This window comes from Cnephaeus nilssonii, assembly GCF_951640355.1.
Source record: "Cnephaeus nilssonii genome assembly, chromosome: 15".
NCBI lineage: Eukaryota > Metazoa > Chordata > Mammalia > Chiroptera > Vespertilionidae > Cnephaeus > Cnephaeus nilssonii.
Window position 1 is genome coordinate 52,682,440 of NC_137086.1, and position 14,747 is coordinate 52,697,186.

At 42.1% G+C, this 14,747-nt stretch overlaps 1 protein-coding gene across 1 annotated transcript in view; it reads left to right on the top strand.

Moving 5' to 3' along the window:
- Positions 1-14,747, top strand: part of DNAH6 (dynein axonemal heavy chain 6) — a gene marked incomplete at its 5' end in the record, with an annotated part of 218,796 nt that overhangs the window by 11,425 nt on the left and 192,624 nt on the right. Inside the window, 2 exons of the mRNA XM_079791646.1 lie at positions 4,114-4,284; positions 7,593-7,849. Coding sequence (XP_079647772.1) covers positions 4,114-4,284; positions 7,593-7,849 — 428 coding nt within the window. The remainder of the gene's footprint in view (positions 1-4,113; positions 4,285-7,592; positions 7,850-14,747) is intronic.

Below are 14,747 nucleotides of genomic sequence, written 5' to 3' on the forward strand. Positions count from 1 at the left end.
GTCTGGCCAGCCTGTGTGAGGGGCTGATGGCTGTTTACAGGCTGGCCAAGCCCCTCAGCGGGGACCCTCACCCAATAAGAGTGTGGCCAGCCTGGGTGAGGATCTGAGGGCTATTTTCAGGCTGGCTATGCCCCCCGGTGATCCAGGCTCCCAGCCCCTCCTTTTTTAATTTTCTTTTTTTTCAGCACCTCCTTGAGCAGAGGCCAGGGCCAGCTGGAAGCAGGTATCTGGGATTTATTTATTTTCTATAATTGAAACTTTGTAGCCTTGAGTGGAGACCAGGGCCAGTCAGGGTGGGCAGGAAGCTTGGCTTCCTCCATCGCCGGGGGCAACCCAAGCCTCCCAGCTCTGTGGCTGCCACCATCTTTGTTGGGTTAATTTGCATACTCGCTCCTGATTGGCTGGTGGGCGTGGCTGGTGGGTGTAGCAGAGGTACAGTCAATTTGCATATTTCTCTTTTATTAGTGTAGATTTTGATTTCCTCTAGTGTGTTTTTATTTAAGTTATTGTATTATTTAGCTCTGATGGTTCTTTTAATATTTTCTTTAATATAATAAGTCTTTGTTAAAGTTCATACTGTATTCTCTATTCTTCTACCAAGTTCAGTGAGCATCTTTATAACAGTTACTTTGAATTCTTTTTTTTTTTAATTAAAGTGATTGATGTAACATTGGTTAATAACATATAAATTTCAGGTATATGACACTATAATTTTATATCTGTATACTCTACTGCATTCTCATCACCCAAATTCTAGTTTCCTTCTGTTACCATGTATTTCGCCTCCTTTATACAATCCACCTCCTCCCATGCCCTTTTCTCCTCTGGTAACAATCATTCTGTTGTCTGTATCTATTTATGAATGAGTTTTGTTTTGTTAGTTTACTTGTTACTTTTCATTTTATAGTCCACATATGAGCAAAATCATAAGACTTTTGTCCTTTTTCATCTGACTTATTTCACTTAGCATAGCACTTTCAGGATCCATCTGTGTTGTCACAAATGGCAATATTTTATCTTTTATTGAAAATGATACTTCCAATAGGGGCTAATATCCAATAAAACTCAACAACAAGAAAAAAAATATGTTTAAAAAGGGGCAAAGGATTTGAATAGATATTTTCCCAAGGAAGACATACAGATGGCAAACAGAGATATGAAAAGATGTTCAATATTACTTGTTATTAGGGAAATGAAAGTCAAAACCACAGTGAGATATTACTACACCTGTCAGAATGGCTATCATAAAAAAGAAATAACAAGTGTTAGAAAGGATGTGTTAGAAAGGATACATAGTTGGTGAGAATGTAAATTGGTGCATCCACTATGGAAAAAGTACAGAGTAGAACTGCCATATGATCTAGTAATTCCTCTTCTGAGAATTTAACCCAAAAATGTAAAAACACTAATTTGTAAAGATATATGTACTCCTATGTTCATTGCAGCATTATTTACAACTAGAGGCCTGATCCACGATATTCATGCAAGAATAGGCCTTCCTTCCCCTGGCTTCACTCCCAGCCACCCGGGAGCCGGCAAGTCCCTGATCCCCGGCCACCCGGGAGCTGGAAAGTCCTCGCTTCTGTCCAGAGCAACACTCCTGTATCTCCCTCTGCCGCCCCCCTTCCCCTCATAGCAGGCATCACGCCCCTCCAGGCCGCTCCACACCTACATATGCAAATTAACCTCCATCTTTGTTGGGTCAATTTGCATACTCACTCTGATTGGCTGGGGCATAGTGGAGTGATGGTTAATTTGCATGTTTCTCTTTTGTTAGGTAAGATCATTGAAACTTTGTAGCCTTGAGCGGAGCCAAGCCTCCTGCTCGCTCCATGGCCACAGCCATTTTTGTTGGGATTTATTTATCTTCTATAATTGAAACTTTGTAGCCTTAAGCAAAGGCCAAGACAGGCCAGGGCGCGAAAACTTGGCTTCCTCCATCGCCAGGGGCAACTCAAGCCTCCTGCTCTCTCCAGCTCTGTGGCTGCCGCCATTTTTGTTGGGATTTATTTATCTTCTATAATTGAAGCTTTGTAGCGTTGAGTGGAGGCCTAGGCCAGCCAGGGTGTGCGGAAAGCTTGGCTCCTTCCATTGCCGAGAAAACCCAAGCCTCTTGCTCTCTCCATGGCTGCAGCCATCTTGGTTGGGTTAATTTGCATATTCGCTCCTGATTGGCTGGTGGGCATGGCTTGTGGGTGTAGCGGAGGCACGGTCAATTTGCATATTACTCTTTTATTAGATAAGATGTCCAAGACATGGAAACAACCCAAGTATTCATCAACAAATGGTTGGATAAAGATGTGAGTATACACACACACACACACACACACACACACACACACACACACAGTGGAAAACTAGTCAGCCATTAAAATGAATTCATTAAGTTGAATTCTTTATCAGGAAAATTACTTATCTTCATATCACTAGTGTATTTCTCTGGCATTTTTCTTATTCTTTCATTTGAAACATATTAGTTTGTTTTCTCATTTTGTTTGGCTTTCTGTGTTTGTTTTTATGAATGAAATGAAAGTGGCCTTGTGTTAAGAGTAACCACTGTGTAGACTGCATGTGCTAGGTAGCTTTGGCAGGATGGCTGGAGACTATGTGAGCGCACACAGTGCCAAGGGTGTCCTGGCTGGCTGACTGGCCAAAGCCAGGGCAGGCATGACTGAATTGGTCACGGCATGCAGCTCCGGGGCCTCCAAGCAGAAGAGCGGCAGGTTTGGAACAAGCGTGGGGAAAGGTGGTCCAGGCCCTGTGGCTTCAGGGGCACCCTGTCAGGCCAGCTAGCTGGGTCTGGAGTGGTCTCTGCTAAGGTGGCCCAGAGCAAGCTGTGCCAGCCTTGCAGGTTGTACCGAGCACTTGGACTAAGCTCCCACCTATGCTATCTAGGTGGAGGGGGAATGTAACAATGGCAGTTGCTGGCCCCTCCAATTCTGGAGAATTCCTGCAGTTCCCCACCCATTTGGCAGGCATTTTGGGGGTTCGTAAATAGTTTTTGTTTTTTCAGGTATAGGTGCACTTTAAGACACTGTTTTATTACTGTGCCCCAGGGCAGGTGAGTCTGTACATGGGTTTGTTAGTGATATCCCTTCCTACTGCACGTTGCCCCACTGGGGTAGGGTTTCTATGGTTACTGCATCTCCATCTCTCCTCCCCTTCTGTATGTAGTCCCTCTCTCATATAATGTGCAGAAGCTATCCAATCCATCTTCAGTTGTTCTTCAGGAGAAGTTGCTATATACATAGGTGTTTAAGGTATACATTATTCTATGTGTCTGTGGGAGGTGAGTTAACAGTCTTCCTACATCTCCATCTTGGACCCCCACTCTCCCTTCTTAACTCTAATGCTGGTCTTATTCCTTTTCCACATTGTTATATAGCTGAGATCTCCCCTCCTACTGTCATTACTGTAATCCCCTCCTACTCACTTCTCCTACTCTCATCACCAGCTAGTCTTTTCTTCCGTAAGTGACTTGAGAGATTTTTATCCAAAACCAAATATAAACTTAGCAGCCATTTGCTATATTTACTCTCAAGCTTATTTTTTCTCACTCCCATATAAAAGATTAGCTAAAATCATAATACTTAAAAACTTGGTCATTATAGTAAATTTTTATTTAACTTTTATGTTAAAAGCTGGATTTTTACTGCCTTAATTCGAAGTGAGATGGGCCTAAGATAATGCCACCATTTTATTTTTTAGATTTTCAATCAGTTATGGCAATAGGAAGTGATTAATGACTTTTGGGTAAGGTGGGAAGATTGTAAGCTTCTTCCTCTCTTGTAGTGAATGGTGGGGATTTGTAATGGATAATTAGTGAGCTTAGGACTTCATGCCCCTGAGCCCTTTCTATTATAAACCTTAATCCTAGAAGTATTTGTGGGTATTTAAAATACAGAATTAATAGAAACCAACTAGAAAAGTCTAATCAAGCAATAGTCCATGGATAGACAATGGTGGTAGCTGCTACAATGATTGTAGTTTCGACAGGAAATTAGTCCCAGGAGGAAATCAATTTTCAACAGGGATAGAGTCCAAAGATAGTAAAGAATAAGACAAGTTCGCATTAATATTAAAAAGATTAACATGTCTCTCTGTTCCCCGAAGCCAGTGCTGAAAGTCTACCAAGATCGTAAGAGACCAGAATATATATACAAACAGCATCAACTTCCACCGGCCATTTCTGGAATCATAAAACCAATAGGAAGCTCTGAAGAAATTTCTGTCACATCACCTGTTCAGTCTCTTCAGCATGCAGATGTGTTGGATAAAACACAGGTATAGTATGTAAAGTACTTAAGTGGTCATTTAATTCAATTTTAGTTTTATATAGAATTGCTAACCTGCTTTTAATGCACAAGAATAGCAGCAAAATCTGTTTCTATCAGGTTGCATAAAAAATTTTGGGAATATACTATTTCTCAGTTCTTCATATTTAAAGAAAATTTGGACAGTAGAGGAAAATCATGAAGGAAACTCTCAGCATCTGGTATAGTGTCTTCTGATCTCTTGCATTTTAAAAGAAGACATAATATTGTTTTAACTTTTATGAAATTTTCTTCACTATTCCCCAGAAATGGCAATCTCTGAAGACCTTGGTAAAAGGCAATAAAGTAGAAATTGAGCCAGATAGGTAACTTTTGTAACTGGTGAGAGCTGTAGAGTGGTGAGGTTGCCTTGCAGGCAATCTATATATATAAAAGCCAAGCAACCAGAACGATGGAATGACCAGAATGACCAGAATGACCAGAACAACCAGAACAACTGGAACAACCGGTCACTATGATGTGCACTGCAGCACCTAACTGGTCCCTGATCGGCCCCACACAACCTCCTGCGGCCCCTCCACCCAGGCATCATGGCCCCCAATCGCCGATGGGAGGCAGGGCTGGCTGGCCAACCTCCCATGTCCCCTTCCCCCTGCCGACCTGGCCTGATTGGCCCCCATTGGGGTCGGCTGGCTGGACCTCACCCATGCACGAATTCATGCACCGGGCCTCTAGTAAGTGAATAAGCTCTGGTGAGAAATCACCAGAATATTGCTTTAAATGAATACTTATAGATAATTCAAGAAAGGAACAGAAATGGGTGGGAGAAAGTATGGAGGATACACACAACAATAATACTAATAGGACCAAGATTTCTCTGAGCTTTTTAAAAATATATATATTTTATTGATGTTTTACGGAGAGGAAGGGAGAGGGATAGAGAGTTAGAAACATCGATGATAGAGAAACATCGATCAGCTGCCTCCTGCACACTCTCTACTGGGTATGTGCCCACAACCAAGGTACATGCCCTTGACTGTAATCGAACCTGGGACCCTTGAGTCCGCAGGCCAATACTCTATCCACTGAGCCAAACTGGTTAGGACTTCTCTGAGCTTTTTTGTTTAGAGGATTCTTTGACATTTGTTAAACATCTCAGTGCTAATTGTCTTTCAGGCATTGGGCTACAGTGTTTGAAATAGAGTTGGGGACTTGTCTGTCCTCAGGGACTTCAGAATCTGGGCAGATGGATAAGTGAACACTCAAGGTGTGATAAGAGCTTTCATTTGGTCATTTAACATATAAAATGATGGAGAACTAAATAGAAGGAAAGCTACATCCAGTGTCCAGGGATATGGTCAGTGAAGGAATAGCTTACCCTAGGGAATTGCACTAAGCTTTGAAGAATGAGTGGAAAGTTAATGAGGCAGATAAGGTGGGAGAGTTTGGGGTTTGAAGAGCCAGCTGGAAGGAGGCCCACTGGGTTTTGATGAGATTATAACGAGAGAACGATATGATATGATTGAATAAAATTGTATTACTTCAGTTCATTTGGTTTATGTGGAGAAAAGAGAGTGAGCTATCTGAAATAGGGCCAGGACAGATCTGTTTGCCTATAAATTAATTCATTTCATATGAAGGGGGTTTCAAGAGCTTGCATTTAAAGAAGAGGAGAGAAATTGTGTGGGTAACTGGGATGAAGGGAGGAAGCTGGGAAGGAACGTTAGGTGTGGGTTATACTTGACTGTAGCTGTAACTAAGTGAAGAACTAAGTATAGAGTTAGGGCTTGAAGGGAAATGTGGAAGAAAGGGGGATATGCCGTATAAAAGAAGAAGGTATTTATTCTGAGAGGAGACTTATTTCTGGGGGGTATTGATTTCTCAAAATTAGTTTAGAATGGAAATGCAATAACAAGGATTTCCTGAGAGTTGAAGAGAGGGAGGGAGAAGAGAGGAAGGGAGAAAGGAAAATTGGAGGCTTTACTTCTGCTAATTAAGGAAGATTAACTTAACATTTTGGTCTGGGCATCCATCACGGAGGGAGTTCTACACTTTAAGAATAAATGCTCCCTTTATTCCGTCCCCCACCTCCAAAAATCTGAATTTTTGTGACTACTTAGATTGAATCACATCTTTCCACTGATTCCTAGTTTTATTGCCCTTTGCTTAACAGTGCTTCACAGGTGTTGCATTTTTTTTTTTACAAGTGCAAGGCAAGACCCTTCACTAGCAAAAAGATGATAGTTTGCTTTGTTGCAATACCTACTGAATTATGGTGGTCTGTAGCTGAACCCACAATATCTCTGAGATATGCATGTAATTAGAAATTGTACTCAGACAAAAATGTGTAGGGTTATTGTCGAATAAATCTTCCATTTAGAGTGCAGTAAAACTTTTAAGAGGAAATAACGAAGAAAATCAATGCATTTTTTGTTAAAATATTAATACTCTAGTCTCATAAAATTATTGGTTGACCTTTTGAAACATTGGAACAAGGCAATGTGTATTTTCTCTGGTTCTGGGTATCTGGTTTTGTCTATTCTTTTACATAAGAAAACTTCGTTGTTGCTGCTCTTCCTGGCCAGTAAGTGAAAGAACTTTTTATCTTTTTGCTTCAATGTATTCCCAGACTGACTGACAGGAACTACATGTTAACAGGACAACCAGGTAATTCCCATGCACAGAGAAATGCCAGAAGCATCGGTGGCCAGAACTGGCAATTATGAGTTAAAAACATGTATGCTTTTCCAAGGCTATTAAATAATGACTCCCAGTGCTCAATGTAACTACCCCTCACATTCACACACACAAAAAAATTAAACCACTATATAGCTTATTATGCATTATGATTACAACTGTATAAGAAAGATGTCACTCATTTAAAAACATCAGGTAGTCAGAACAAGGTGAGACAGTTGAGGGGAGAGGCCAGTGCAGAGCATCTGAGCAAGGAGAGTGGTGGGCTCCCATGAACTCCAGAGACCTGGTAGTGTTTTGAGGTCATAAACTTTAAGTTATAGAAGAGAAAAAAGAAATAGGAGTTGATGCGGGCTGTTTTGTGGGAAGGGAATGGGTATCTGGGTAGGGAGTACTGAGAAGGAATATCAGGGCCTAACAATTGTTTGAAACTTTTCAGTTCCAAAATGCTTGCCTTTGAACCCTGAACATCTCAGGCACTATAGTAATTGGTCCTTGATGTTAATATCTTGTCACTTTTTTATAGCGTTCTCTTTCAAATATTCTCCCCCTTACCTCCCTGCCCCCTATCTATGACTTCATTTTTTGCTTAATCCATTCACCCTTTTTGGCTTTATTTAGATGCATGGGCCCTCTGCTAAGGTATTGTCTCCCTCTCCTCAGAAACTGCCACCTATCGGAAGAAGAGGTCTCTATAAGACTAGTTACTCATCTTTGCCTAAGTATACATTCGAGGACCGGGAAGATGTTGTTAAAGCCAACATCCGTGATCCCTTGCAAATCATTAAAATATTACGTGAAAATGAACATCTTGGATTTCTTTATATGATTCCTGCAGTGCCAAGGTCTTCCATTGAATATGATACCTATAATCTGAAGTAAGTTCTCTTTTATGAAGCCACTTATTAATATTAAAAATTACACATAAGATTGCAAATGCTACCCATAATTGACTGGGTGTTAATGATAAATATGAGCCCTAGCCGGTTTGGCTCAGTGGATAGAGCATTGGCCTATGGACTGAAGGGTCCCAGGTTTGATTCCAGTTAAGGGCACATGCCTGGGTTGCGGGCTTGATCCCCAGTAGGGGGCATGCAGAGGTAGCCAGCCAATAATTCTCTCTCATCATTGATGTTTTTCTCTCTCTCTCCCTCTCCCTTCCTCTCTGAAATCAATAAAAAATGTATTTTTAAAAAATGATAAATATGATAAAATATAATTTTGGTTATCCAATGGTAAATTAATCTTAATCACAACAATTTTATTTATTTTGCCTTCATTTATAGACATTATTTATGAAGCACTGTTATGTTCCTCATGTTTATATTATACAATGTCATTTTTAATCAGTGTTACAAACATTTTTGTTATTTTGTGATTACTGAGAAAGAAGATGGCAATGTATAAAAAGTAGGTGATGTATTATTTGTAATGCATGTCATTTTAACTGACATTAGTTGTTGAAATATTCTTTTCTTAAATGTCATAATAGTCTAGCTTTGCCAACAAATTCTTTGAATAACCTTCCCCATTCTCTGCTGTGTATGAAGATAAAAGGACCTTCTATGAATTCTCTTGTTCTCCCCAATAATAGTTTTATTGAGTCAGATAACACTGAAGACAGCCCTCGTACTGGGGAGAAATGGGAGAGAAGATTAACATTGTACTTAAAATGGTAGAATGATTGTATGTCCAAAAGAGCTGAACAGGAGTGAAAAATAATTTGTAGAGAGAACTGACATGCTTATGGAAATCCAATTATTCAGGAAAATGTGTTCAGTACTCACTCTATAGCAGGAACTATTCTAGGTGATACATTAGTGAACCATCCAATTAAAATTCCTGCCCTTGTGGAGCTTACATTTTAGCAGAGGGAGACAATATATATACGATACATGAGTAAATGTATATGGAATACTAGGAGGTGATAAGTATTATCCTATATAATAAAACCCTAATATGCAAGTCAACTGAACAGCAGAATGACCGGTGAAATGACCAGTTGCTATGATGCACACTGACCACTAGGGAGAAGACACTCAATGCAGGAGCTGCCCCTGGTGATCAGTGTGCTCCCACAGGGGGATCAGCCAGAAGCTGGGCTCACGGCTGGCGAGCGCAGTGGTGGTGGTGGGAGCCTCTCCCGCCTCTACAGCAGCTCTAAGAAGCAGCAAACCAAGTGGTAGGGAGCAGCAAGCAGGTGGGAGGTAAGGAGCGAGGGGTCCCAGATTGCGAGAGGGATCCTGGACTGCAAGAGGGCACAGGCCGAGCTGAGGGACCCTCACCCCCACCCCCAGTGCATTAATTTCATGTACCAGGTCCCTAGTAGAAAAAAAAAAAAAGAGTAGAGCAAAGGGGGTTGGGAGTTCTTGGGAAGAGGTTGTGAATTAACCAGGGTAGTCAGGATGGGCATCATTGAGAAGCTGGCATTTGAACAAGGACTTGAAGGAGAAAAGGCGTGAATTATGTGGTGGTCAGGAGAGGGAAGAAGAGCATTCCAGACAGCAGGAAAGTGAATCCGAATATCCCAAGCTAGAGCATATTTGGTATGTTCAAGAAGTGAAGAGGAGGCTGGTGTGACTACAGTCCAGTGAATGAGAGCTAGGGAACAGATCACACAGGACCTTGCTGGCCATTGTAAGGACATTAGCCTTTACACTGAGAAAAATGGAGAACCATGGTAGGATTTCAAGCAGATAAGTGTTAAGATCTGAATTACATTTTGAAAAGGACCACTCTGGCTGCTCTATAGACTTTTGAAGAACAAGAGATGAAATGGAAAGACCAATTAGAAGGGCTGTAATTATTCAGATGAGAGATGGACCAGGTGGCAGTGGTGGAAGTGGTAAGAAGTAGGTCGAATTCTGGAAGTAATTGGAAGGTCAAGTGAACAGGATGTTTTTATGAACTGTGTGCAAGGTGGACAATCAGAGGGAAGTCCAGGATGACGTTAATGACCCATTTGCCTGAACAAGAGAAAGGTAGAGTTGCTATAAATTGAGATACAGAAGAGTGGATGGAAGAAGAGAGTTTGGGTTTGGACATACTCATTTTCGGATGCCAAAGATAGAAAAGAAATAGGGTGGTAGGTGAAAGGAAATTAGGATCAGGGTGAGGTGTTCTTTTGAGGATTACAGAAATAGCTTGTGTGGTTGTTGTTGTTGTTTTAAGGTGAAAGAATTAACATATAATGGAATTGAAAGCACTTTGATGTAAAAAATACTATTGCACACTTAAGACTACAGTATAGTATAAACATAATTTTATAAGCAGTGAGAAACAAAAAAAAAATTGTATGACTCCTTTTATTGCAATATTGATTTTATTGTTTTGGTCTGAAGCCAAACCTGCAATATCTCTAAGGTATGCCTATATTGAAGATGGGACTGGAAACTATGCTTTTGTCTAATTGGGAAAATAATTGTATTTCTAGATTAATGAGCACTTCTACTAGGGGAATTGAATTGATGTTTTATATTTGGACTGACAGTAATGATGCTTGATAGTAATATGCCAGGTCTCATTTAAGAAGATAGTGTTGGACCTGGCCGGTGTGATTCAGTTGGTTGGGCGTCATCCTGTGCACCAGGAGGTTGCAGGTTTGATTCCACGTCAAGGGCACATGCCTGGGTTGCAGGTTCAATCCCCAGTAGGGGGCGTGCAGGAGGCAGCTGATGAATGATATGCTCTCACATCGATCTTTTTCTTCCTCTCCCTTCCTCTCTCTCTAAAAGTCAATAAAAACTATTTTTAAAAGCAGAAGATAGTGTTGAAATCACAGTTTATCACGTTTTAGGGTTGATGTTAAATTTTTCTCCCTAGCCTAAATTCCAAATATTATAAATCTTATGAGTAAAGGCAATGATTAGATGCTACATAGTTGAAGCAGCTAAATTGGAAGTTAAAAGTGGTAAATACTGGATCAACGAGATGAGGAAATGTTATGCAAAACACCTTTTAAAAGTAGTGATAAAATATAATGTCTTCACATACTTTTTTTATTAAGTGTATTGTGATGACATTGGTTAATATAATTATACTAGAGGCCTAGTGCACGAAATCCGTGCACTTGGGTGGGGGTCCCTCAGCCCGGCCTGTGCCCTCTCGCAGTCCAGGAGCCCTCAGGGGATGTCTGACTGTTGGCTTAGCCACTGCGGCTGCACTCGCCAGCCATGAGCCAGGCTTCTGGCTGAGCGGCGCTCCCCCTGTGGGAGCACACTGACCACCAGGGGGCAGCTCCTGCATTGAGCATCTGCCCCCTGGTGGTCAGTGTGTGTCATAGAGACCAGTCATTCTGCTGTTCAGTCGATTTGCATATTAGCCTTTTATTATATAGGATAAGCTGCAGGTGTGGATTTCTATGTTACAACATCTGTTTATTGCACTTTGTGCCCACTACTCAGAGTCAGATATCTTTGGTCATCATATATTAGGTCCCCTTCACTCCTCACACCTCCGCCCCCTTCCCTCTGGCAACCACCTCACTGCAGTATGTGATCATGAGTTTCAGTTTTATGTCCCACGTATGAGTGATACCCTATGGTTCTTAGCTTTTTCTGCCTGAGTTATTTCCCTTAGCACAATATTCACGAACTCCATCCATGTTGTCACATATGGCAGTATTTCATCCTTTCTTATGGCTAAGTAGTATTCCATTGTGTATATGTACCACATCTTTTTAAAAAAATATATATATTTATTGATTTCAGAGAGGAAGAAAGAGGGAGAGAGAGATAGAAACATCAATGATGAGAGAGAATCATTGACCGGCTGCCTCCTGCAATCCCCTCACTGGGGATCTAGCCCACAACCTGGGTATGTGCCCTTAACTGGAATAGAACCTGGGACCTTTCAGTTCACAGGCCAACACTCTATCCACTGAGCCAAACTGGCTAGGGCTACCACATCTTTATCCAATCCTCTATCGCAGGACACTTTGGTTGTTTCCATGTCTTGGCAACCGTGGATAATACTGCAATGAACATAAGGGTGCATATATCTTTGCTAATACATGTTTTCAAGTTTTTTTGTTATATACCCAGGAGAGGGATTGCCAGGTCATATAGTAGCTCTATATACCAGGTACGAGGTGGTATTTCATTGTAGTTTTGATTTTCATTTCCTTAACAAGAGGCCTGGTGCACAAAAATTTGTGCACTCAGGGGGTCCCTCAGCGTGGCCTGCGCCCTCTTGCAGTCTGGGACCCCTTGGGGGATGTCCACCTGCCAGCTTAGGCCCACTCCCCGAGGGATCGGGCCTAAGCTGGCAGTCAGACATCCCTCTGGCAGCCCAGGAGACCTTGGGGGATGTCTGACTGTGGCTTAGACCCGCTCTCCTGCTGCTGCCTCTGTGGAAGGCACGGTGCCAGGACCAAGACCGGGCCTGGACCACCGCCTCTCCCACCACCTCTGCAGAAGCAGGGGCACTGGGACCATCATGGCTGGCCTGGCGGCACAGGCTCACTGGCCTCGCCCACTGGTCATTCCAGCAGGTCGTTCCAGAAGGTCGTTCCACCATCTGGTCTAATTAGTATATTAGTTCTTTATTATATAGGATTGTTAGTGAGGTTGAACATCTATACTAATAATGGACAAATATGTAAAATTGACCATACCTCCGCAACACCCACAGCCAGTCAGGAGTGAGTATGCAAATTAACCTGACAAAGATGGAAGGCCTGTGGGCAGCACGCACATGCACAGGCGCCGAGCAGCCAAGGGTGGGGCAGGCATTCCCACCCCCAGGCCGCTCCAGGCCTACGCACGCAGGCGCCAAGCAGCCGGGGGCGGGGTGGGATGCCCTCCTACCTGCTGCGTGCGGGCATCCCCGGGACCCTGCCCCCTCTGAGCCTGTGGCCAGCGTGCGGGCACGCCCACGCCAAGCGGCCAGGGTCCCGGGGACACCACTAGAGAGTTTGGTCCTGTCAGCCTGGCCTGGGGTGACTGGAGTTCCAAGTCCTTTTGGTTTCTGCAGCCCCTGGACCAGAAGCAGAAACCAAGAGTGTGGGAAGCACCATGAATGCTGGGAATCGTAGATCTGGTGGCAGACGCGTTACGGGATCTCCTAGACCAGTGATGGCGAACCTATGACACGCGTGTCAGCACTGACACGCATAGCTATTTCTGATGACATGCAGCCGCTGAGGCGGCCGCATGCCGAGGATGAAACATTTGCGAAATAATGTTTTTTTCTTCAAAGTGACACACTACCCGAGTTATGCTCAGTTTTTTGGCGAAGTTTGACACACCAAGCTCAAAAAGTTGCCCATCACTGTCCTAGGCACTAGAGCAAAATGAGCCTAGAGCAAGTTACTGTTGCGGGTGGGGATGGAGGGAAAGCAAAGGTGAGAGACATAAGTAAAGTCAGAGTGTCGAGGAAAAATTAAAAGGAAGATATCCTGCAACTTCTAGGAAATCTCCACCAATGGAGCAAAGAAAAAAAAAGACCTCTATTATTCTGTGAGCACCAAACCAAACTGGGTTGGGGTCTCAGACAATTCGCTCATATGATTGCAAAGACAGACACAAACTCCTGGATTGGAGAGGGCTCCCCTGTGGGCTCCCAGATTGGAGAGGGTGCAGGTCGGGCTGAGGGACCCACCCCCCATGCACGAATTTCATGCACCGGGCCCCTAGTCCTTATATATTTATCTATTGGCTGTTTGTATGTCTTCTTAGGAGAGGTGTCTGTTCAAGTCCTCCGCCTGTTTTATGATTGGGTTGTTTGTTTTATGAGTTCTTTATATATTTTAGGTATTAAATCTTTGTCAGAATTATTGTTGCAAATATCTCTTATTTGGTCGGCTGCCTCTTTGTTTTGTTGTTGGTTTCTTTCACTGTCCAGAAGCTTTTTAGCTTGATATAGTACCATTCATTTATTTTTGCCTTTAATTCCCTTGCCTTTGGGGTCAAGTTCATAAAATGTTTTCTATGACCAAGGTCCTTAAGTTTGATACCTATGTTTTCTTGTATGTAAATGGCCTCTGATACATTTTTTTTAAATATATTTTATTGATTTTATACAGAGAGGAAGGGAGAGGGATAGAGAGCTAGAAACATCGATGAGAGAGAAACATCGACCAGCTGCCTCCTGCACACCCCCTACTGGGGATGTGCCCGCAACCAAGGTACATGCCCTTGACCGGAATCGAACCTGGGACCTTTCAGTCCGCAGACTGACGCTCTATCCACCGAGCCAAACCGGTTTCGGCCTCTGATACATTTTAAATTAAATTTTAAACATGGGACAAACTGTAAACCAGTTTTATTCTTTTGTATATGGTTTTCCAATTTTCCCAGCACCATTTATTGAAGAGGTTATCTTTACTCCATTGTGTGTGTCTGTCTCTGCCAATACAATGCTGTTTAGATTATCATAGTTCTGTAAAATAATTTGAGGTGAGGTAGCATGATATCTCCAGCTTTGTTCTTTTTTCTCAGGACTGCTTTGACTATTTGGGGTATTTTGTGGTTACATACAAATCTGATGATTTTTTTGTTCTATTTTGTTAAAAAAATTACCTTTGAATTTTGATTGGGATTGCATTAAATCTGTATGTTTCTTTGAGTAATATGGCCATTTTAACTACATTGATTCTTCCAATCCATGAACACAGGATATTTTTCCATTTTGCTGTGTCTTTTAATCTCTTTTAATAATGCTTTCTGGTTTTCAGTATATAGGACTTTCATGTTCTTTGTTAAGTTTATTTATAGGTATTTTACTCTTTTGGTTGCAATTGCAAAAGGAATTTTTTATTTCTTTTTCTGTATCTTC